The following is a 22,816-nucleotide window of genomic DNA, read 5'->3' as shown; positions in this document are numbered from 1 at the left end:
AGTTCATTATCAAAAGTACCCATAGACGCAGAACCACTGTCACCGGAAAAATTGTCTACACTATCCCAAGCCGACTGTCGGATCTGACGTTACTCGGCGAGATGATTGGTACTGGACAACAAACTTTTCACGGGTCCTCCATACCAATGGAAGCAGGCGTCCCGTAACGAGGCAAGATGCGACACAATACGAAAAATAGACGTCCGAAGAGTTTGATTCAGACATATGTTTAACAGGTAGGTAGCAGCCCAAACGGCATACATTAAAGAAATACCAGATACCAGGATGACTGGCAACGACTAAAGAATCGATACCAAAATGAACAGCTGCTCAGCTTACATACCATGCTCCGAACGGTCGCCACTCTCAACACACTTAAAGTGTCAAGAGTAACTGGGAGCCAATCTTAATACACATCATTGAGAAAAGATTGTATTCACACACGCTGTTATCTCTAGAACTAGCCTTCACCGATTCAACCAATCGACAATCTCTGAAGGACATGTTAGAAAACCTTAAGCGTCAGGCAACTAGTCAAGTAACAATGCAGAAAAATACGTCGACCGCTCCACTTTGATCCAGTTCATCACGAGTGGTGTGTTCAGCCACAGCCACAGTCACATGTTGTATTAATAACGTTGTTGGGACTTGTGTCAGCATCGAATAGCGTAATTATTACTAATTAATTGTCTCAGTGTAACTAGGAGAAGCGGTCCACCAATTTACCGTTATCAGCTGTTCCATATTCTTCTCCATAATCTCAGATGCAATCTCTGAAGGAGATGTTAGAAAACCTTCAGCGTCAGGCAACCAGTCAAGTAACAATGCAGAAAAATACGTCGACCGCTGCACTTCGATCCAGTTCATCACGAGTGGTGTGTTCAACCGTAGCCCTGCTTACAGATAAGCCCACCGTTCTGTTACCAATCGCCCAAGTGGCAATACATGGACCAGCCGGACCCTCTTAGCAATGCCCTAGATTCTGGATCACAGTTTAACATATTCGCCAGAAGGATGGCTGACACAATTGAACTACAATTAGCCAATAATATCCATGTAATAGCCATGAATATCGCTGCACTGGGAGGAACAACTAAAAGATCACGAAAAAGGGCTGTGGTGACCCTATCAATATTAACCACTGACATCGAAGATCAAATCAACGTCCTTGTACTACCGGAAATAATGCCCAATCAACCATCCCACCCTATTCAAGCGCCAAGAAATATCTTACCCCAGTTGCGCTTAGCCGATTCTGAATTTACGCAGCCCTAGAATATTGAGCTGTTATTGGGCGCCAAAATCGTGTCCCAGCTTATGAGACCACAACAGGCATATTTGGCAGGACAGCCACTACTGAAAAATACCGTGCTTGGATGGATTGTGATGGAGCCAGTGCGACCGAAATCAGCTCCTGATGTCAAGGCAGAACCAGACGTATTTAATACGGCGGCTTGGGCACCGGGAGCTAATCTATATTCACACTTCATTAATCTGATCAAACCAATGTTCATCAATATGTCTCAATAAGCAATGATCAGATTCACTAACCTATTGGCACACCTAGTAATAATTAACAATAAGCATGAAACCCCTAATAACCCAGCACTAGTAGACGGCGTCAGAAGCAGAAATCAGCAATATCAGCGGGAAGAATGACCGACTGACCGAAGCAAGCAAAGCCAGCTAGCTAAGCCGAAATGCATGAACAAGCAATCTGAGTCAGCAGACTCAGAGGTGGGTGACATTGGAAATTCGACGGTGGCGCACAACTCTCTACGGACGAACAGCCACCAACTACCAGTTGCATATAAAGATCATTTTCAAAGGGTGAATAATTATTAAGAAAATTGAAAAGAAATTTATTGGGCAATAACCTATTTCAGACCGTTTATTTATTCTGTAGTATGCACATATATTGAATACCCACAGTACCGAAAATACTTAAAGGGTACACACTGTAACACTTTGTTGCAGTGTTTACATATTTCAAAATCCCGGTCATAGCTCCTAAGTGGCCGAAATATGATCCGATCCGGCTTAGCCCACACACGGGAAATGCTAGCGTCGGCATAATTGCAACGAACGGACAGCATATGCATACCCCTCGCGCCTACACTTGAGAGCGCATAGACATATACATAAGCATATAGATACGTAGCCGTCTCTCTGACGCTGCCTGCGAGCAGCGCAGCTATGAGACTAAGCCTTAGTTAGACTTAAAGAATATTGTAAAAATCAGAGACCTTTCGGTCGTTGGAGCGGCACCATTGCTGCTCCAGTAAAATATACTCCAAACATATTTCAATACAAAATAAAACCAAACATATATCAAATCAAAATAAACCCAAACGTATTTCATGGCGACCGTGACATGAGTCCTGGAGGACTTAGGAAGATATTCGGAACCAAGGCTAAAAGGAACCAAAGGATGGAAAAATTCAAAAGGATTTAAAGGAAAAATACATCATACGAGAAAAACGTCTAAAGAAAAAAATCAACAAAAGAATAGCCCGCATAAAGTGGCTACTATTTGCTCAATCAACACCGCCCGCATGGACGACGACGGTAGCAGCAAATAGCAAGCGTGGGAGGCACGACCGCCACCTGCGCACTCGAGGGAGCGTCAGCATAGCCAAACCGGCGACGACCTGCTGACGTGGAAGGAAGGAAGAAGTAAACCAAGCCTGGGAGCAAAAATTTTTTTTTTTTCTCCATGCACTGCGCTGCATATTTTTTTTGATTGCACTGCGATGCATATTTTTTTTATATCCATAATATAATATTTTATAAAATTGAGCGGAACCTTTTCTGCTCGATTAGACGTGTAGCCTGTAAAGCTAAGCAAAAAACTAGGTAGGAAGCTTGTTAACTTAAATGCGCAGTAATGCGATAAGTAAATTTTCAACAGAAGATCTTTATAATTTTAATGAAACACAAATAAAAGTATATGCAAAACCCACCAAAATGACGTTGGACATAAAAACAGTGGATTCCACTGCCAATGTCATCAACAAGGTAGAATCTACCAACGTTGATCTATATTGGATACATGTACTTTTAGTAATCATTGTCGTTATTATGTGCGCCGCTGTTTTTTATAAGATTTACAAGCTGCATAATAATTGTCTGAAAAAAAGGTATATGAGCCGGGGAAATGACCTGGATAAAATATAAGCAGCAAAATAAAAAAAAATAAAAAAAATATATATAGCACAAACAACAGATTACACATAAATGTTAACACCTAAAAATCTAAGAAAATGAAATAAAAAAAAAAAATAAAATAAAATAATAAATATAAAATATGTCAATATATTCCTCTCACAAAGTACGGCCAAACTAAAGGCATGGAATGGAACAAATTATACACAGAATTATCAAACATTAAAACTAATTTTGACAGATCATATAAGTCACTAACCCAGAATAGACCTATCCAAACGAACACGGTTAGGAAGCATGTTGAAATATTAGTAGAATGCTTTAATGAGGCACGAATGCTAATACATAAACACAGGTTAAGGTTAAATCAAGATCATTGGTCACAAGTATCGAAACTTTTGATTCGTCTACGATCTAATTTAATATTTGTTAAACAAAAGTACAGTTTAGAAATATCGGTACCAACCGTTCTAAACACCACAATAGCAGAACGAAGCGAACGAATCAGAGTCAGAAGAGATTCCCAAAGTAAACCTCAAAATAGAGGATGAAGATTTGAATAATCTTACTATTCCAGCGGTATACACTGATCTGGACAATTTAACAGATTCAGATACCTCCAGTGTAATAGAAAACAAAATAATTAACTTTGTAACAATGGCACAATCAAATATTGATTGAAAAGGCGAGCACGAAGAATTATCTGTCTCCATAATAAAAACAAAGCTAAAAGGTGTCGCCAGAAATCTAATCGGTAATGAGACAACGATTACTGAAGTGATTTCTAAACTAAGAGGCAATGTCAAGGGCGAAACTGTAGCAGAGTTATCAGCGAAGCTGGTGAACCTGCAGCATCGCAATAAAACTGCTAACCAATATACACAAGAAATTGAGCAGATGACGAAAGCCTTAGAAGGTGCATATATAACGGATGGTTTACCTTTAGAGCTAGCCAGGAGTTATTCCACGCAGCATGCAGTCAAAGCAATGACTAAAATTTGCACAATCGATAAGGTAAAACTTATCATGCAAGCTGGCAACTTTAGTACTATGAACGATGCTGTTTCCAAATTTGTCAATAGTTGCACCGAAGCAACTGGACAGTCAAATAATGTCCTATATTTCAAGAATTATCCACAGCGCGGCTCAAATCGCGGACGTGGAAATTATAGAGGTAATTCTCGTGGTAATTACAATAACTACAACAACAATTACCAAAATAACAACAAAAATTACAACAACCAAAATAACAGGGGAGGACGAGGCCAATATAGAGGAAACTATAGAGGCGGTGGAACCTGGTACCAAGGCCCCAATGGCAATAATCAAAGCAATGTCAGAATTGCACAAAATACTAACCAAAACACTTCGGGAAACTCCCAAAGCCCTTTAAATACTCAATAATAAAAGAAGTCAGAGTTCACACCATTAATTTCAGTCAAAATATATTCGTTTCATTTTTCAATGTAGCTACTGGAAAAGAGCTTATCTTTTTAATAGATACAGGTGCAGACATTTCCATTTTAAAAGAAACTTCGGATAACTTCCAACACATCCAAGATGATCACATCATAGACATAAAAGGCATAAGTAAAGAAATAACCAAATCCAAAGGTTTAGTTTCTTTGGAGATACAGACAACTAAATACATAATTCCACACGATTTTCATATCCTAAATTCACATTTCCCAATTCCATGCGATGGAATAATAGGCATCGACTTTATAAAAAAATTCAACTGTCAATTAGACTTCAAGCCATCTGAAGATTGGCTTATAATTAGACCCAATAATTTAAAATTTCCAACTAATGTACCAATAACTCATAGTTCTGGCAATAATTCAATACTTCTGCCAGCAAGATCCCAAGTTATTCGGAAAATTGAGCTTAACTCAAAAGAAGACAGTGTATTTATTCCAAATCAGGAAATTCAGCATGGCATTTATATTGCAAATACCATAGCAACATCTAATAACGACCAAGTAGTCAGTACTGATAACCTAACATATGAATCACTTTTGAACTACGATGTAGTCAACACAAATTCAGACAATAGGAAAAAATCCGTACTATCACAACTTTCAAAAAACTTCCCTCCACAGTTCAAGTCACAGCTTTCTAGATTATGCACCCAGTATAGCGATATATTCGGATTGGAAACCTAATCAATAACCACAAATAATTTTTATAAACAGAAACTGAGATTAAAAGATGTAGCACCCGTATATATAAAGAACTATCGAAGTCAGGTGAACGAAATACAAAAGCAAGTAGGTAAATTAATCTCTGACGGAATTGTCGAACCGTCAGTAACTGAATACAATAGCCCATTGTTACTTGTTTCTAAGAAATCATCCCCAGGGTCAAATGTAAAGAAATGGCGATTAGTAATTGACCATCGCCAGATTAATAAAAAATTAGTATCTGATAAATTCCCATTACCTAGAATTGATGATATTTTAGATCAACTAGGTCGAGCAAAATACTTTTCATGTCTTGACTTAAAATCAGGATTCCATTAAATTGAACTCGAAAAAGGCTCAAGAGATATAACGTCCTTTTCAACGCGATTACCCTTTGAATTAAAAATACCCCCTAATTCGTTTCAGAGAATGATGACTTTCCTTTATATGGATGACTTAATAGTAATTGGCTGTTCCGAAAAGCATATGCTTAAGAACTTAACAGATGTTTTTGAGAAATGTAGGAAATACAACCTAAAGTTACATCCAAAAAAATGTTCATTTTTTATGCATGAAGTGACTTTTCTAGGTCATAAATGCACTGATAAACGAATACTTCCAGATGACAAGAAATACGATGTCATTATGAACTACCCAGTTCCGCACGACGCTGACAGGGCTAGACGTTTCGTAGCATTTTGTAACTATTATAGACGTTTTATAAAAAATTTCGCCGACTATTCACGGCACATAACAAGATTATGTAAAAAGAATGTTCCTCTTTTAAATGGACGGATGAGTGTGAAAATGCATTTCAATACTTAAAAACAAAACTTATGGAACCTACCTTGCTACAATATCCAGATTTCACTAAAGAATTCTGTATAATAACAGATGCAAGAAAGCAAGTATGTGGAGCGGTTTTAACTCAAAACCATAATGGTCTCCAACTTCCCATTGCATATGCATCAAGAGCATTTACAAAAGGTGAAAGTAAAAAATGTACTACTGAGCAGGAATTAGCTGCAATTCATTGGGCGATATTACATTTCAGACCATATATATGGAAAACATTTCTTAATAAAAACAGACCACAGACCTTTAATATACCTCTTCTCAATGATCAATCCCAGTTCTAAACTGACTCGTATGAGGCTCGAACTAGAAGAACTAGAAGAATACGATTTTACAGTCGAATATTTAAAGGAAAAAGATAATAATGTAGCTGATGCTTTATCAAGGATAACCATCAAAGATCTACAAAATATAACTAGAAATATATTGAAAGTCACTACCAGATATCAAAGTAGACAAAAATTCCGCGCGGAAAATCAAAAACAAGAATTGCCTATGCAATCTTTAAATAAAGCTTCTAAGCCCAACGTATACGACGTCATAAACAATGATGAAGTACGTAAAGTAGTGATCTTGCAGATAAAAAATTCGTTATGTTTATTTAAACAAGGCAGAAAAATTACTGCAAGATATGATTTTAGCGATTTATATACTAATGAAGTTATTGACTTAGATCAATTTTTCCAAAGGCCATAAAATCAGCCAACTCAAAGTGGCACCGTGGGAAAATATCTTTGAACATACTTCAATAAATAATTTTAAACTAATGGGCAATAAAATCTTGAAAACATTAAGAGTAGCGCTACTCAACCCGGTGACGCTAATAACAAATTTAAAAGAAAAAGAAGCAATTTTGTCTACATTTCATGATGATCCAATTCAAGGAGGTCATACTGGCATATCAAAAACTTTGGCCAAAGTAAAAAGACACTATTACTGGAAAGGCATGTCTAAAGATATAACTGAGTACGTAAGAAAATGTCAAAAATGCCAGAAAGCCAAAATAACTAAACACATAAAGACTCCTTTAACAATTACAGACACACCAATAAACGCTTTCGACAGATTGATAGTGGACACCATTGGTCCATTGCCAAAATCAGAAAATGGCAATGAGTCACTTTAATATGTGATTTAACTAAGTATTTAGTTGCAATACCTGTTCCAAATAAAAATGCTAATTTTTACTACTATCGTTAAATACTATCGTTAAAGCAATATTTGAATCTTTTATCCTGAAGTACGGTCCAATTAAGACGTTCATTACGGACATGGGAACAGAATATAAGAATTCAATTATAGACGATTTATGCAAATATTTAAAGATTGAAAATATTACATCCACAGCACACCACCACCAGACAGTTGGAACAATAGAAAGAAGTCATAGAACTTTCAATGAGTACATACGATCTTACATATCGGTTGATAAAACTGATTGGGACGTATGGCTTCAATATTTTGTCTTTTGTTTCAACACGACCCCCTCTATGGCACACACTTATTGTCCATATGAGCTAGTATTTGGTAAAACAAGTAATTTACCGAAACATTTTAATAGCATAGATAGTATAGAAGCACTATATAATATAGATGACTATGCTAAGGAGAGTAAGTATAGATTAGAAGTAGCCTATAAAAGAGCTAGAGTTATGTTAGAAGCAAATAAGAATAAAAATAAAATACTATATGATCATAAAGTAAGGGATATAGATATATCAGTAGGTGACCAAGTTTTATTAAAAAACGAGATAGGTCATAAGTTAGATCCTAAATATACAGGTCCGTATATAGTAACGGAAATAGGAGATAGGGACAACTTTATAATAACAAATAATAAACATAGGAAACAAACAGTTCATAAGGATAGATTAAAAATCTTTATTTCATAAATTGTACTTAGTATGGCCATACAAAGACACACATATATAAATAAATAAATAAACATATTTTTTTTAATAATTTCATTTTCTTTAACTCTGATAAGATAAAAAAAAAAAAAAAGAATGTATTAATTAGAAATTTTTATTATAAAAATAACTTCATTATGTAACGTTATTTTTCAAAAGGAGGGAGATGTAGTATGCACATATATTGAATACCCACTGTACCGAAAATACTTAAAGGGTACACACTGTAACACTTTGTTGCAGTGTTTACATATTTCAAAATCCAGGTCATAACTCCCAAGTGGCCGAAATATGATCCGATCGTTATGGCTTAGCCCACACACGGGAAATGCTAGCGTCGGCATAATTGCAACGAACGGACAGCATATGCATACCCCTCGCGCCTACACTTGAGAGCGCATAGCAATATACATAAGTATATAGATACGTAGCCGTCTCTCTACCGCTTCCTGCGAGCAGCGCAGCTATGAGGACTTACGTCCTCCAGTTACGGGGCCTGTGCTGTCGCTATTGTTGTCGTCGCTGCTCTACTGTCGCCGCCCCTGTTGCTGCTCCCGTTGTCGCCGCTTCATCTGATGCTGATCCTGTCGCTGCTCCTGTTGCTGATCCTGTCGCGGCTTCTCCTTTGCGGGCGCCGTGGACATTCGGTATCATTGGCTCACTGGCAACGCCCTTTCGCCGTGACCGGCACCTAATCCGTATTAGCAGACCGATAGGCTCACCTCCCAGTTATACGCCAGGCAGGATGTGCTTCTCGGTGCCTGGCGGCCGGATCAGGGCCCGAAGGGCCTACCTACCCCACAGGACACACGTTCCACGGTGATACCTCTTTCTCCTTCTTCCGTGCGCGCAGCCGTGCTAGCTTGCCTGTCCCCCCGCTGTTGCCCCACTTGCCACCTGCCTTGGCGTGGGGGAGATCTAATCTCCTCACAATGAAAAAGTCTTTGAATGAATAAGGACCATAAAGTTTTATACTTGTATCTTACTTGCATCTATTACACCAAAAAAGTGCAAGGATAAACCACACCAAAATACTTGTATCTATTACTTCAATAGAAACCTGCAAGGATAAACGACCTTCAGACCGATTTTACATTGGATGTCAGCTCGTGGAAGATTCCGGCCAATGTAAAGCTAGCGCATCCTCATTTTACCAGACTCGGCGAGTTGATTTGCTGATTGGAACTAGATTATTTTACGAGGTGCTTTGTCTGGGGCAAATTCATTTATCTCCTGATTTGCGCTCAATCCAGAAAACTCCGCTTATATAGGCTGTTTGTGGAAGCGGAAGCCGTTATAATGGTGTCCTTATGACAGCTGAGCGGTCGCGACTGGTCACACCCAAAAGCCCTATAGATGAGGGCTCCATCCATAACGTGGAAAATTGCATAGATCCGATTGTGAAGGAGTCAAAGGAAGAGCTGGATTGCGAGAATAATTTTGCTAAGAATTTCGTGCAGAATTTCTATAAAGTCAGGTTGCCAATTAAACATAGTTGCGGTGCACTGGGAGTAGTTGGAATGGAAACTGTCTCATCAGCCCGAAAGGCGGCCTTTATAAAGGAGTATTTTAACCTAGGTCATATGTCACTGCACATTTGTTCTGCCTCATATGAGCTTGAACATTTGTTCTGCCTTATCACAGTGTGCTGAAGAAGACAGCATCACAACGAAATTCAGGGTGGCGTTTGATGATCCGCTGTTACCACCTCAGGTTGTTTCACATCCTGCTCAGGTTTCGTTTGCATCCGTTGTGTGAGAATGACTTCGAGATAAGGGAAAATTTCAGCGCTTCTGCTCAAGGGCGTATTTCAGCGTGAGAAGGTGTGCTCCTTGGTGCTTGGCTGGCGTGCCTGAAGAGGACCGGAAGTCTTATCTAACTTTTGATCTTATCGAACCCTTTCGGAAACTTAACGGAAACGTTAGGATTGGCTTGGGATCTAGCGAGAATGAAGGCAGAGGTTCTCAGTGTAAGCGCTTACATAGGGAAGTATTTTTGTTGGTGCGACTCGTCATCCTGAATTCGAGATAAGCCGGAAAGGTTTAACGTTTTCGTCGCCTAGGAGGTGTGCCAATTGGCGGACCACGGCGAAATGGCAAGAATCAGATAAAATTGCAACGATAAGAGACCCGCAAGACGATACGCAATCGGACACTCGATCACCATTATTTGGTCCAAAAATAGAGGGAATATACAGAGTCGGGATTTGTTTACGGTGAAATGGTTCCCAATAAACAATATTTTGATTATTAATATATTACCTGGCTATTTTTAAATGCAGGCATCCACATTTTATCTTGAAGTTCCTGGCGATATGCACGCGTGAAACATCCAACATAAGAAATAAAGCACGAAATCATAAGAATATCTCCTGGAAGTTGTTGTATGCCCGATGTTAAGCTGAAAGTTAGGAAGATAATAGGGATTTATAAATAAATTTATAAAAAAAGGTTTAAAACAACTTTATTTTTTAAATTATTAATTTAATTATTTAAGTCTGAGAAAAAACCCTGCCCAAGATTATAAGATGAAACCTATTAACATACCAACAATATCAAAGAGAAGCGGGGGGTCCAAAATCTTAGATATTTTTATGTTGATATAAAATTAAATAAATAAAACCTCCTAACGAGGTGACGAACTCGCATCTTTACATTCTCTGATTGATTGTCTGATATGAAAATGCAACTAATTTTTTTTTTATTTTATTTAATCTACGCAATATTGATAATATTTATTACATTTATTTATAAAATACTTTTTCTAGTGACATCAATGTTCACAATATCACCTATTTCAAAAATTTTAAAATATGAAATTTTATTCACTCATATTGCTCCCAAACTAAACGTATAGCACTCAGATTTGACTTTTACAGAAAATGTTAATTCTTTGGCTGTATATATTTTCTCCTTGCGTAAGCTGAGGCGTAATCTTTCCCCCTTAACAAATCGTAGATTTGTGCCGTTTCCCTACATAGCCTCATTAATGGTAAAGTAGGCTGCTACATATTAAAAACAGCCTTACATTTTACGCTCCTAATAGAAGAAATTTAAATATTACATTTTACGCTCTTGATAGAATAAATATAAATGGTAGTCCTCTGTTCCTTAGCGGCCATTTCTCATTTAATTAAAGGGAATGGGCGCGTTTTTTTTGTAAGCACTGCGTTTTTATTAATTTTCAATATATTTTATTTATATAACTCAAGTATTCGTATCGCTCGTGTGTGCAGTGGTATATTTGGAGGTAAAACAAATTTATTAATTTTCTTTCATGCATAGCTCTGCTCTGCTTCTTTATCTTTTCATGTGATGCTCTATTGTCGTTCAGTAGAGATTCTTATTTATATTTTATATTACTTATATGTTGAAATAAAAAAATGTTGTATAAATTAATAATAAACAAGGAAAGATAACTTTGGGCGGAGCCGAAGTTAATATTGGAAAATAGGATTACCTTGCCAAAAATGGAATCTGTATAAAATCCCATCATTCTAGCTTAAAAAACACCAAAGTTATGCCAATTCCGGTGGTTCAGTTATATGGCAGCTATAGGAATAGTCCTTATAAAATTTTGTACGTCAAATATTTTGGCCAAATATACCAGTCTCAGCTTAAAAAACAAAAAGTTATGTCATCAGTTATATCCGATCAAACAGTTATATGGCAGCTATAGGATACAGGTGACCGATCCCGGTCGACTTATATACTGCCTGCAAACAAAAGAAGGATGTGTGCAAATTTAGATAGATTTAAAACTGACACACTAGTTTGCGTAGAACCAGTCGGAGGTGATCCTAATCAAGATATATATTCTTTATAGGATCGGAGATGTCTCCTTCACTGTGTTGCAACTTTTTGACTAAAATTATAATACCCTTTGCTAGAGTATAAAAAAGTGGAAATAATTTTAAAACCAATTTCAGCCATAACGGGTTAGGTTCACAACTCTACCCCTCTGCAAAGGTATAAAAACCATTAAATTTAAACTTGTCTGTGCGACTCTGGTCTGGTCTTTACTTTTTGAGTGACGGTTGCCGTGCTGTTCAAGACGAATTTAGATCGTTATGATGCGTTCATTGTTGCTCAATACAGATTCTTATCTCTATTTTTTCAGTTGTAGTTTAACTTAACCAAACCAAAGAGACCTATTCTTTAATCTCACTTTTTCGTTTCTCTGATACAGTGGTGGATATTACAAAATTTAAATATTCATACACCAGGCAAACGTCTTCTTTCAAAATACGTGGCCCGTGCAGATGTTCAAGATGATTTGTTTCGCCAGCTTTTGGCCAGAGAACATTAGCCAAGTACGGTGAAAAAAAAAATTACCAAACTTGTGGGTGTAAAACTCCCACATGTTACGGCCTCTGATCAACCTTCCACCTCATCTTCCTCAATTTCAAAAAACTAATGTCTTCACTAACACTTACCTATCAGAATACTATGGGGTTACGTAAACTTCCCAAACTGCATTTTGATAGTTCTTACTTTGCACATCATCAGTTCTTACTTTGCACATTACTTGGTACACCACTTTTAGATGTGATAGAACTCTGCGAAGATGAGGAGGGGTGTTAATCTCTGTAGACTCCAAACTCGCTTCTGAAGAGGTAAAATCAGAAGAGTTTGGTGACATTGAATTCCTTTGCATCAAAATCACTTTGTCCGAACGATGTTACCTGTTCTTATATACCACCTTCGTCCGAACCGCCAATATACTGGCAACATTTGTCCGCTATTCGTTTGGTTTTCGATCGTCTGTCGGATGGTGACCAGCTGATAGCTCTGGGTGACTTTAATATCCCAGAACTTATATGGTCAAATGTTGAAAATTCACCGTCTTTACAGCTTAACTCCCAACACGACTTCCCTGTGGGCATGTTTGACATGTCACTCGGGAAAATTAACCACGTTAGAAATTCTTTATGTCGGCTGCTGGTCTTATGTTTCTTTTCTGATGCTGATGGAATTACTCTTTCCAGAACTTTGCCCCTTTTTAACCCCGAGGATCCATATCAGATCCATTCAGAAAGTTCGTTTCTTTCGTAAGGCTGATTTTATGAAATTAAATAAGGTAATTTCGGAATTTGATTCCACTAAAAGTGGATTTAAAGAGCTGGTTAGCGGTTTTCGTAAAATCAACGACCAACTCTGTGCGCTAGATACACAGTTTAGTAGTCTTCAACTACTAAATGAGTCTCCAAAGCGTAAGAAATCTGCTTTTAGTGATGTGCCCGTGGCGAAAAGTCTTCAGCCTATTCAGCCGACAACTATGCAGCCGCTCATATCTCTGGCCACCCCAAGGGCCGGACCTGGGAAAAATTCGGTTTCCGAATATCTCAGCATAAACGAGCAATTTTCCGATATGTCCTCTGTGGCATCGCTTCAAGTGATACCACCAGACCCAATAATTGAAACCCCCTTAAAAGTCACCGAACAGGGCAATCAAGCTTCCGGACCCCCGGTACGAACTGATGCTGCCATACTCGTTACGGCGGCACCAAAACCCTTGCAGGTGATCCCACCATCGAAACACATATTTGTTTCCCGGCTTGCCCCTGATACTTCTGAGATTGATCTCTCTCACATCAAAGCCAAATCAAAAGCCAACATAAAGGTGGCAGATATAACTAAATTTAAATATAACTACACCAGGCATACGTCATCTTTCAAAATACGTGTGCCCGCGCAGATGTTCAAGACGATTTGTTCCGCCAGTTTCTGGCCAGAGAACATTTTCGTCCAAGAACATCAGCCAAGTACGGTGAAGAAAAAAATGACCAAACCTGTGGGAGTGAAACTCCCACATGTTAGAGCCACTGACCAACCTTCCACGTCAGCTTCAAAAAACTAATGCCTTCACTAACACTTACCTATCAGAATACTAGAGGGTTACGAAGTAAGCTTCCCAAACTGTATTCTGATAGTTCTTTCTTTGCATCTCACATTATAGTCTTTACAGAAACTTGGTTAAAGCCGGAGATCTTAAGCTCCGAAGTTTTTCCAAGTAAGTACACCACTTTTAGACGTGATAGAACTCTGCGAAGGGGAGGAGGAGTGTTAATTTCTGTAGACTCCAATTTCGCTTCTGAAGAGATTAAATCACAAGAGTTTGGTGACATAGAATTTCTTTGCATTAAAATCATATTGTCCGATAAATCATTATACGTTACGTGCTCCTACGTACCCCCTTCGTCCGAACCGCCCACATACTGGCAACATTTAGACGCTATTAGGTTTGTTTTTGATCGTCTGTCTGATGGTGACCAGCTAGTAGCTCTGGGTGACTTCAATATCCCAGAACTCAGGTGGTCCAATGTTAAAAATTCACCGTCTTTATTGCTGAATTCGCACCATGACTTCCCGGCGGGCATGTTCGACATGTCACTCGGGCAAATTAACCACGTTAGAAATTCTTTAGGTCGGCTGCTGGACTTGTGTTTCGTTTCTGATCCTGATGGAATTACTCTTTCCAGAACTTTGCCCCTTTCTAACCCTGAGGATCCATATCCATAGAACTCTACGAAAGGGAGGAGGTGTTAATTTCTGTAGACTCCAAATTCGCTTCTGAAGAGGTAAAATGGTTTTTGGTCGTCTGTTTGATGGTGACCAGCTGATAGCTCATCACTTTAATATCCCAGAACTCATGTAGTCAAATGTTGAAAATTCACCGTCTTTACAGCTTAACTACCACTACGACTTCCCTGCGGGCATGTTCGACATGTCACTCGGGAAAATTAACTCCCGCTGCATAAAAAAGGAAAAAATCCGACGCTGCAATTATAGAAGCATCTCTAATTTGTTAGCAATTCCAAAGCTTATTGAACACTTATCACTCCACACCTATGTAGTTCAAAAATATCTCCGTGCCAGCATGGCTTCACGAAATGGCGCTCCACCTCTACAAACTTGGTAGTTAACATCTATTGTCACGGATGCGTGGAATGGATTACAAACAGACGTCATTTACACTAACGTTATCATTTATTATCAATTATTAGTGATAATTACAATTATTGATGCTGGCAGAAGTCCCAACAAATTTCGACCATTGTTGAGTGAATTTTTGCGGGCCGTTCTGAACCTATTACATGGGCAGAACAGAGCTTGCGCAGAAGCTCCACCAAAGCCCCAAAGTTCACATAAGAACAACAAAGCGCTTGCGAGCATCTGGGAGCATCAAAGAATATGGAAATGCTGATAACGGGCAATTAGTGGAACGCTGCGGCTAAATACACTGAGAGAATTAATTAGTAAAAATTACGATATTTGATGCTGGTGAAAATTCAACTTTAAACAAAAATCAAGCTTCATCACATAATATTGCTGATGATCTTAAGGTTTATCATTTTCGGTTGCACGCTGGCATCCAGACCCAGAGAGCGCTCGAGCCAGGCGCTGGTGTATTGGGGACCGAAGACGGTTCAAGATATATCGGCCAAAATACTCAGATTTGTCAAATTAAAGCGGAAGATCGATGGCCTGTCAAAAGCTGAATGATTTGTAGTCGATAGTTAACAAAGTTTACCTAGCTAGTCGATTGCTAACGTTTACGTGAGTGTTGGTAAGCGTGGGTGCAAGATCAGCTAATCAATTGCAAAATTTTCTCGTTCGCCGGCACACATTTTTTTGGGTTCCGGATGTCCAAATTCTTTTCAAATTGGAACAAGGGACCAGAAGGACGTGGATATTAAGTGGAGTCATACTCAGAGGACAGTGGCGTAGATAGCTTTTTGATATGGGGGGGGATTTGACTCAGAATAATATCCTGTTTTTTTGTAAGTTTTATTTTACACTGCGATAATAATCCGCAATCTGCGATAATAATAATAATAATGCTGTACTGCACAGTCATCGCGTAAAAATGTGTTTCTTTTTCAATTTTGAGATTATATCATCTTATAATTCTCAGACCCAAGGGGGGGATTGATCCCCCCCTCCTATCTACGCTACTGTCAGAGGACATAACCTCAACCACGGGAACAAATTACACAAATTTGGCAAGTCCGTGCTGTTGCAGTTTTCGTGTAAGTGAACTAAATCTTTGCTAAGTGGCGAAAGGAATATTGTGTTTTATTTAGATTGAGGAAGCCAAGTCTGCGAGGTGTAACTGCGAGGTGAACACCTGAGAGGTGTTCAGGTGCATAACCCAACAAATCTCCATTGGCGAATTTCTGGTGGGGAAAACTAAAAGTGAGAGAAAAGTTGCGAGCAACAAAAGGGAAGGCGCTAAGGGGGCAACAACCCACACCAACACATCCACACATATTCCTGCGCGGGAAATAAATCGGATTTAACCCAATTTTTGTGCGTCTCTCAGCTCACAGCTGACGTTTTTTTTTGAGCCGAGGGGAGTTTGTTGGGACTTGTGCCAGCATCGAATATCATAATTATTTCTATTTAAGTCTCTCAGTGTAACTAGCCGCAGCGGTCCACTAATTGCCCGTTATCAGCTGTTCCATATTCTTTGTTTCCCAGATTCGCATGCGATTTGTTGTTCTTTTGTAGCGCATGCACTTTGGGAGCTTTGGTGGAGCTTCTGCGCAAGCTCTTAGGGTTTATGCACTTGTAATTCGGCATTGTTTTGGTTCGGCCGCGGAATTTGTTTTGGGGTTAAATTGACCCACAATAAATTTAATTATAAAATTGAACCTTGTCTATTAATTCGGCCGCTATCAAAACGCTGATAGCTCAACATTTGGTGACCCCGACATGATCGCGCCCGGTTTGATTTGTGATCATTAAAGTGCATAAAGGAAACCTTGTAAAGGAAAATTTGTTGCTGTTGTTTCCATTACATTGCACCTTGCACAAAATCTTACATAATGGAGTCTGGAGACTTATTTAGTGCCTCGGTTCCTGCAAGCAGGGAAAGGCTATTGCGGCGAAGAGCAGAAGTGACCTACCAGGAGATGGAAGCCCTGCATAATAAGGTCAAGGCTGCAGTGCAGAAGGGAGATTTGACCATCATGGTACTGGAGCCGTTGGAAATTGCGTTGCGGAAGAAATTCACCACACTCCAGGATGAGTTAGAGCGATTGAGCTATAGTGAAATTGGGAGCGAATTATTCTGGAAGTTCTCCCAGCTTGCCGCTGATGTGCGCGTTGATATTCAGGTGGGAATGGCAAGGTACTCCATGAGGGCCTGAACCCTCCACTCGTCTCGACGGCACCACTGGTCCCATTGCTCCGTCGTTGAGAAAACCAACCATCGAGGCTACGAAAGTGTATGGTGGTCTGTTAGAAAATCGTCGCTCTTGCAGTCAGGATTCTTCGCTGGACCGCGACATCCAATCGGGTTTTCAGGATTTGAACTCGGAGCGAAACCTGAGCAAAGATCATGATAGCCAGGACGGGTCCAATTGCATCTCATCAATGCCCCTGCTATCCACCGCTCCCCCCGTGGTAGCTATTTCCACATCGCATCTGGCAGTTGTCTGCGATGGATTTTCTAAAGCTGCTGTTCCTAATCCCTCATGTGGCCCGGGATTTGGTTTATTGTCACCGTTGCCGATTAAGTCAGCGCCCAAGTCTGACATCATTCTGGACTCTAGCTTGCACCCTTCCAATGGGGGGATGTCGTCAGCATCGCTGCTGCTGCCGTCTGCAGCTGCCAAGGTGGCTTCTGCTCCAGCTGTGAAGGCTCCCGATCCTGCAATCGAAAGGTGCGCCTACGCGAAATTTCTGAAAGAAGTTTCCTTCCCCTCTCGTCACTCTATTGACGCCTGGTTCGAGCGCTCTCTGGATCTGGATGGACACGGCAGCCTGCAACTGAGAATTATGGACCTTGAGATGATCAGCAATATTGTGTGATGAAGCTGTCCCATGCCCTTAAGGATGTTTTTTTGAAAGATGGAATTCAACGGGGGGAGGATGTTGGGACTTGTGCCAGCATCAAATATCATAATAATTTCTATTTAAGTCTCTCAGTGTAACTAGCGGTCCACTAATTGCCCGTAATCAGCTGTTCCATATTCTTTGTTTCTCCCAGATTCGCATGCGCTTTGTTGTTTTTTTGTAGCGCATGCACTTCTGCGCAAGCTCTTAGGGTTTATGCACTTGTAATTTGGAATTGTTTTGGTTCGGCTGCGGAATTTGTTTTGGGGTTAAATTGACACACAATAAATTGAAATATAAAATTGAACCTTGTCTATTAATTCGGCCGCTATCAAAACGCTGATAGCTCAACAGAGTTCTTTTATCAAATAAATGCAAAACTGCCAAGAATAGAAAGAAAAAGAGTTACTAGTAGCTTAAGTCGATATCTAAATTCATACATTACAATACACAATATATAATCCTAACATAGAAATAACTGTGGATTTCATGCATTTCATGTTAACGAACTGGAAAAAAATCATGAATAGCTAAAATCTCTTCCGGTTTTCTTAGTTTGTCGCAAGCACGCTCAATTCTAGCTTTAGTAACAATAATGTATCAATATTAGAGTCTGGCAAAAGCAAAACCACCACCTTCAAAGCCGACGATTTCGAAATTCACACATTACATTATTAAATACATTTTTATATTGTACTTAATTAAACAATTCATACATCTAATTACATTGCATAGTTAACTATTATTAATGTTGGGCCAAGCAGCCACCAAAAAGTGCATTTAAAATAATCATAAAATGCTTAGCTGCTGCTGTTCTTGTCAGCACGTATTCCTCTCTGTTTTGTCTCCCAGTTTCGCATGCGCTTTATTGGTATTTGTAGCGTATGCGCTTTGGGAAGCTTTGGTAGAGCTTCTGCGCAAGCTCTTGGGGTTGCGTTTGTTGTGTTTTGGAGTTGATTGGAGCCGCATAGATTAGGGTTAAATTGAACCCAAAATAAATATATTGAACCCTGATTTGAAACGCGTGTATTTATTCGGCTGCTATTAAAAAGTATTAATAGCACAACAATTAATTAAACTAAATTCCTAACATCATGAGTAGAAATAACTGCGCCTCAAACTCATGCATCTCATATTAACAAACTGGAATAAAATCATGAATAGCTAAAATTTTCTTCGTTGACTGAACTCAGCTGGTGTTGGCCCAAATGTAAGGTGTATTAGGGATCACAAGAGCGATGCTATAGCGCATATGATCGGAGGTAGGGTGGGCAATTCGCAAGCGCAGCAACATCAGTGTCTTGCTAAACAAGTAGAAGTCCCTCTGTCTGTCATTTCTCTTCTGAATTATTCTTTCTTTGTTTGTCACAAACACGCTCAATTAAAGCTTTAGTAATAATAATGTGTATCAATAATAGAGTTTTGCAAAAGCAAGATCACCACCCCCAAAGTCGACGAGCACAGCCGGATCCTATAGCGTGGCCCGCTAGGTCAGACTCTTCGATTATTGTGAACATTTCCAATCGTTAAACATTACAGTGGGGAGAGTGGAGGAAACTTCTTTCAGAGATTTCGGGAGCCTTAACGGCAACCACCTTGGCAGCTGCAGATGGCAGCAGCAGCGATGCGGACGCTCTCTATTGGAAGGGTGAAGGTTAGAGTCCAGAATGGAGTAAGACCTGGGCGCAGACTTAATCGGCAGCGGTATATAGTAATATATAATATACCAAATCACGGTCCCGATAAGGGATTAGGAACAGCAGCTTCAGAAAATCTATGGCAGACAACTGCCTGCGATTGCTGTTCAGGTTTCGTTCCAATTTCAAATCACGAGAACCCGATTGGATGTCGCAGTCCAGCGAGGAATCCTGACTGCATGAGTGACGATTTTTTAATAGACCACCTTGCACCTTCCTAGCAAGATGACCCTTGGATCACCGTGGCTTAGGGCACCAGCTGGGTAAGGAAGTAGGTCCCGGTTTTCCAGTTGACTCTCGTGTTGTCCTCCATGACTTTTATCGAGCCTGTTGAACAGGAAGAGGTGCTACAACATCCCAGAGGTTTTGGAAAGGGTACCCGAAGTAATAGGGAGTCATACTTAAAATGTGACGATGGCAGTCCATTCTCAAAGACTCTTGGAGTAGCATGCGATCCTTCTGCTGATTTACTGCAGTTTTCCTTTGAAGCTCTTTAGCCCTCCACCAAACCAACCAACCAAACCAACCTTCCGTCGCTCGGTTTTATGACCCAATGGGCTAGGTAGGTACTGTCGTCACAAGGGCAACGATCTTATTGCATTAATCCCTTGTCTCCGAGTGGTTGCAATTCCGTTCCAGTTTAGACCAAACTCAGCGAATTAAGTTTCCTCTTTTAGTCATTCCCTGCCAGGAAAGGTTGGAGGCCCACGGATTCTGCAACGCTAGCTTGGATGCTTGTGAAGCTTGCATATATGTATGTATTAAATTAATCACTTCCTCACTTTTTCTTAAAGCGAACGGACGTGTTTTTTTTGTGCGTACTGCGTTTTGAAAAATTTTTATTTATTATAATAATTATAAAGAATCCGGTGTTTATTTTTATTTATTTACATAAACCCGATTCTTTTCATCCCAAACATCCGATTCGCTTCGCGTGTGCAGTGATATATTTGGGGGTAAAATAATAAATTTATTAATATTCTTCCAAAAATAGCACTGCTCTGCTTCTTCATCCTTTACGGTGTTGCTTCTTTTGTCTCACACTAGATTCTTATCTATATTCTTTGATCTTATACTAACTCTCACTAATCGCCCTCTTTATTCTCCCTTTTTCGACTCTTTGGCACAGTGGTTCACGGTACGTCAATAATAAAAATAATATATTCATAATGGAATTTAAACTTGTCTGTGGTTTGAAGTCTTGTAATAAGACAATCTCTTCATCCCAGCCTACCATCCACTGCTGGCTATGTGAAAACGTTTTACACGCTAAGTGTGCCGGGTTCACGGCCTCAGTTTCGGATGCCATCTCACGTAGGTCTGGTCTCCACTTTTGCTGTGACGGTTGTCGTGCTGTTCAGGACGAAATGAGATCGTTCATGAGACAGACTAAAAGTGGATTTAAAGAGCTGGTTAGCGGTTTTCGTAAAATCAACGACCAACTCTGTGCGCTAGATACACAGTTTAGTAGTCTTCAACTACTAAATGAGTCTCCAAAGCGTAAGAAATCTGCTTTTAGTGATGTGCCCGTGGCGAAAAGTCTTCAGCCTATTCAGCCGACAACTATGCAGCCGCTCATATCTCTGGCCACCCCAAGGGCCTGACCTGGGAAAAATTCGGTTTCCGAATATCTCAGCATAAACGAGCAATTTTCCGATATGTCCTCTGTGGCATCGCTTCAAGTGATACCACCAGACCCAATAATTGAAACCCCCTTAAAAGTCACCGAACAGGGCAATCAAGCTTCCGGACCCCCGGTACGAACTGATGCTGCCATACTCGTTACGGCGGCACCAAAACCCTTGCAGGTGATCCCACCATCGAAACACATATTTGTTTCCCGGCTTGCCCCTGATACTTCTGAGATTGATCTCTCTCACATCAAAGCCAAATCAAAAGCCGACATAAAGGTGGCAGATATAACTAAATTTAAATATAACTACACCAGGCATACGTCATCTTTCAAAATACGTGTGCCCGCGCAGATGTTCAAGACGATTTGTTCCGCCAGTTTCTGGCCAGAGAACATTTTCGTCCAAGAACATCAGCCAAGTACGGTGAAGAAAAAAATGACCAAACCTGTGGGAGTGAAACTCCCACATGTTAGAGCCACTGACCAACCTTCCACGTCAGCTTCAAAAAACTAATGCCTTCACTAACACTTACCTATCAGAATACTAGAGGGTTACGAAGTAAGCTTCCCAAACTGTATTCTGATAGTTCTTTCTTTGCATCTCACATTATAGTCTTTACAGAAACTTGGTTAAAGCCGGAGATCTTAAGCTCCGAAGTTTTTCCAAGTAAGTACACCACTTTTAGACGTGATAGAACTCTGCGAAGGGGAGGAGGAGTGTTAATTTCTGTAGACTCCAATTTCGCTTCTGAAGAGATTAAATCACAAGAGTTTGGTGACATAGAATTTCTTTGCATTAAAATCATATTGTCCGATAAATCATTATACGTTACGTGCTCCTACGTACCCCCTTCGTCCGAACCGCCCACATACTGGCAACATTTAGACGCTATTAGGTTTGTTTTTGATCGTCTGTCTGATGGTGACCAGCTAGTAGCTCTGGGTGACTTCAATATCCCAGAACTCAGGTGGTCCAATGTTAAAAATTCACCGTCTTTATTGCTGAATTCGCACCATGACTTCCCGGCGGGCATGTTCGACATGTCACTCGGGCAAATTAACCACGTTAGAAATTCTTTAGGTCGGCTGCTGGACTTGTGTTTCGTTTCTGATCCTGATGGAATTACTCTTTCCAGAACTTTACCACTTTCCAACCCAGAGGATCCATATCATCCCACTCTTGAGGTTTTAATAGAAAACAATAACGTAATTGGCCTTAAGCCTACACTTAAATCTCATAAAGTTCGTTTCTTTCGTAAGGCTGACTTTATGAAATTAAATAAGTTAATTTTGGAATTTGATTGGTCCAATCTACTGGCATGTGAAGATGTAAACATTGCCTTAATTAAATTTTATTATACTTTGAATAAATTTTTCGACGTTTGCGTGCCATGGAAATATCCGTCCGTTTCAATTAATCCGCCTTGGTATACAAGGCACCTAGGAAATTTAAAGATCGTTATGAATAGACTTTTAAATAAACATAAAATATCTGGCTGTACAGTTAGTTATTCAAGATACTTAGTAGCTC

The 22,816-nt window shown here is 39.7% G+C and overlaps 1 protein-coding gene across 1 annotated transcript in view; it reads right to left on the bottom strand.

The window, feature by feature from the left end:
• Positions 1-22,816, bottom strand: part of LOC6503350 (dynein beta chain, ciliary) — a 316,566-nt gene that overhangs the window by 61,813 nt on the left and 231,937 nt on the right. Inside the window, exon 11 of the mRNA XM_044718175.1 lies at positions 10,375-10,513. Within this exon, the coding sequence (XP_044574110.1) occupies positions 10,375-10,513 (139 nt within the window). The remainder of the gene's footprint in view (positions 1-10,374; positions 10,514-22,816) is intronic.

This window comes from Drosophila ananassae, unplaced genomic scaffold (genome assembly GCF_017639315.1).
Source record: "Drosophila ananassae strain 14024-0371.13 unplaced genomic scaffold, ASM1763931v2 tig00000128, whole genome shotgun sequence".
Classification (NCBI taxonomy): Eukaryota; Metazoa; Arthropoda; class Insecta; order Diptera; family Drosophilidae; genus Drosophila; species Drosophila ananassae.
Note: the sequence above shows the minus strand (reverse complement) of the source record. Positions and strands in the feature narration are given on the sequence as shown.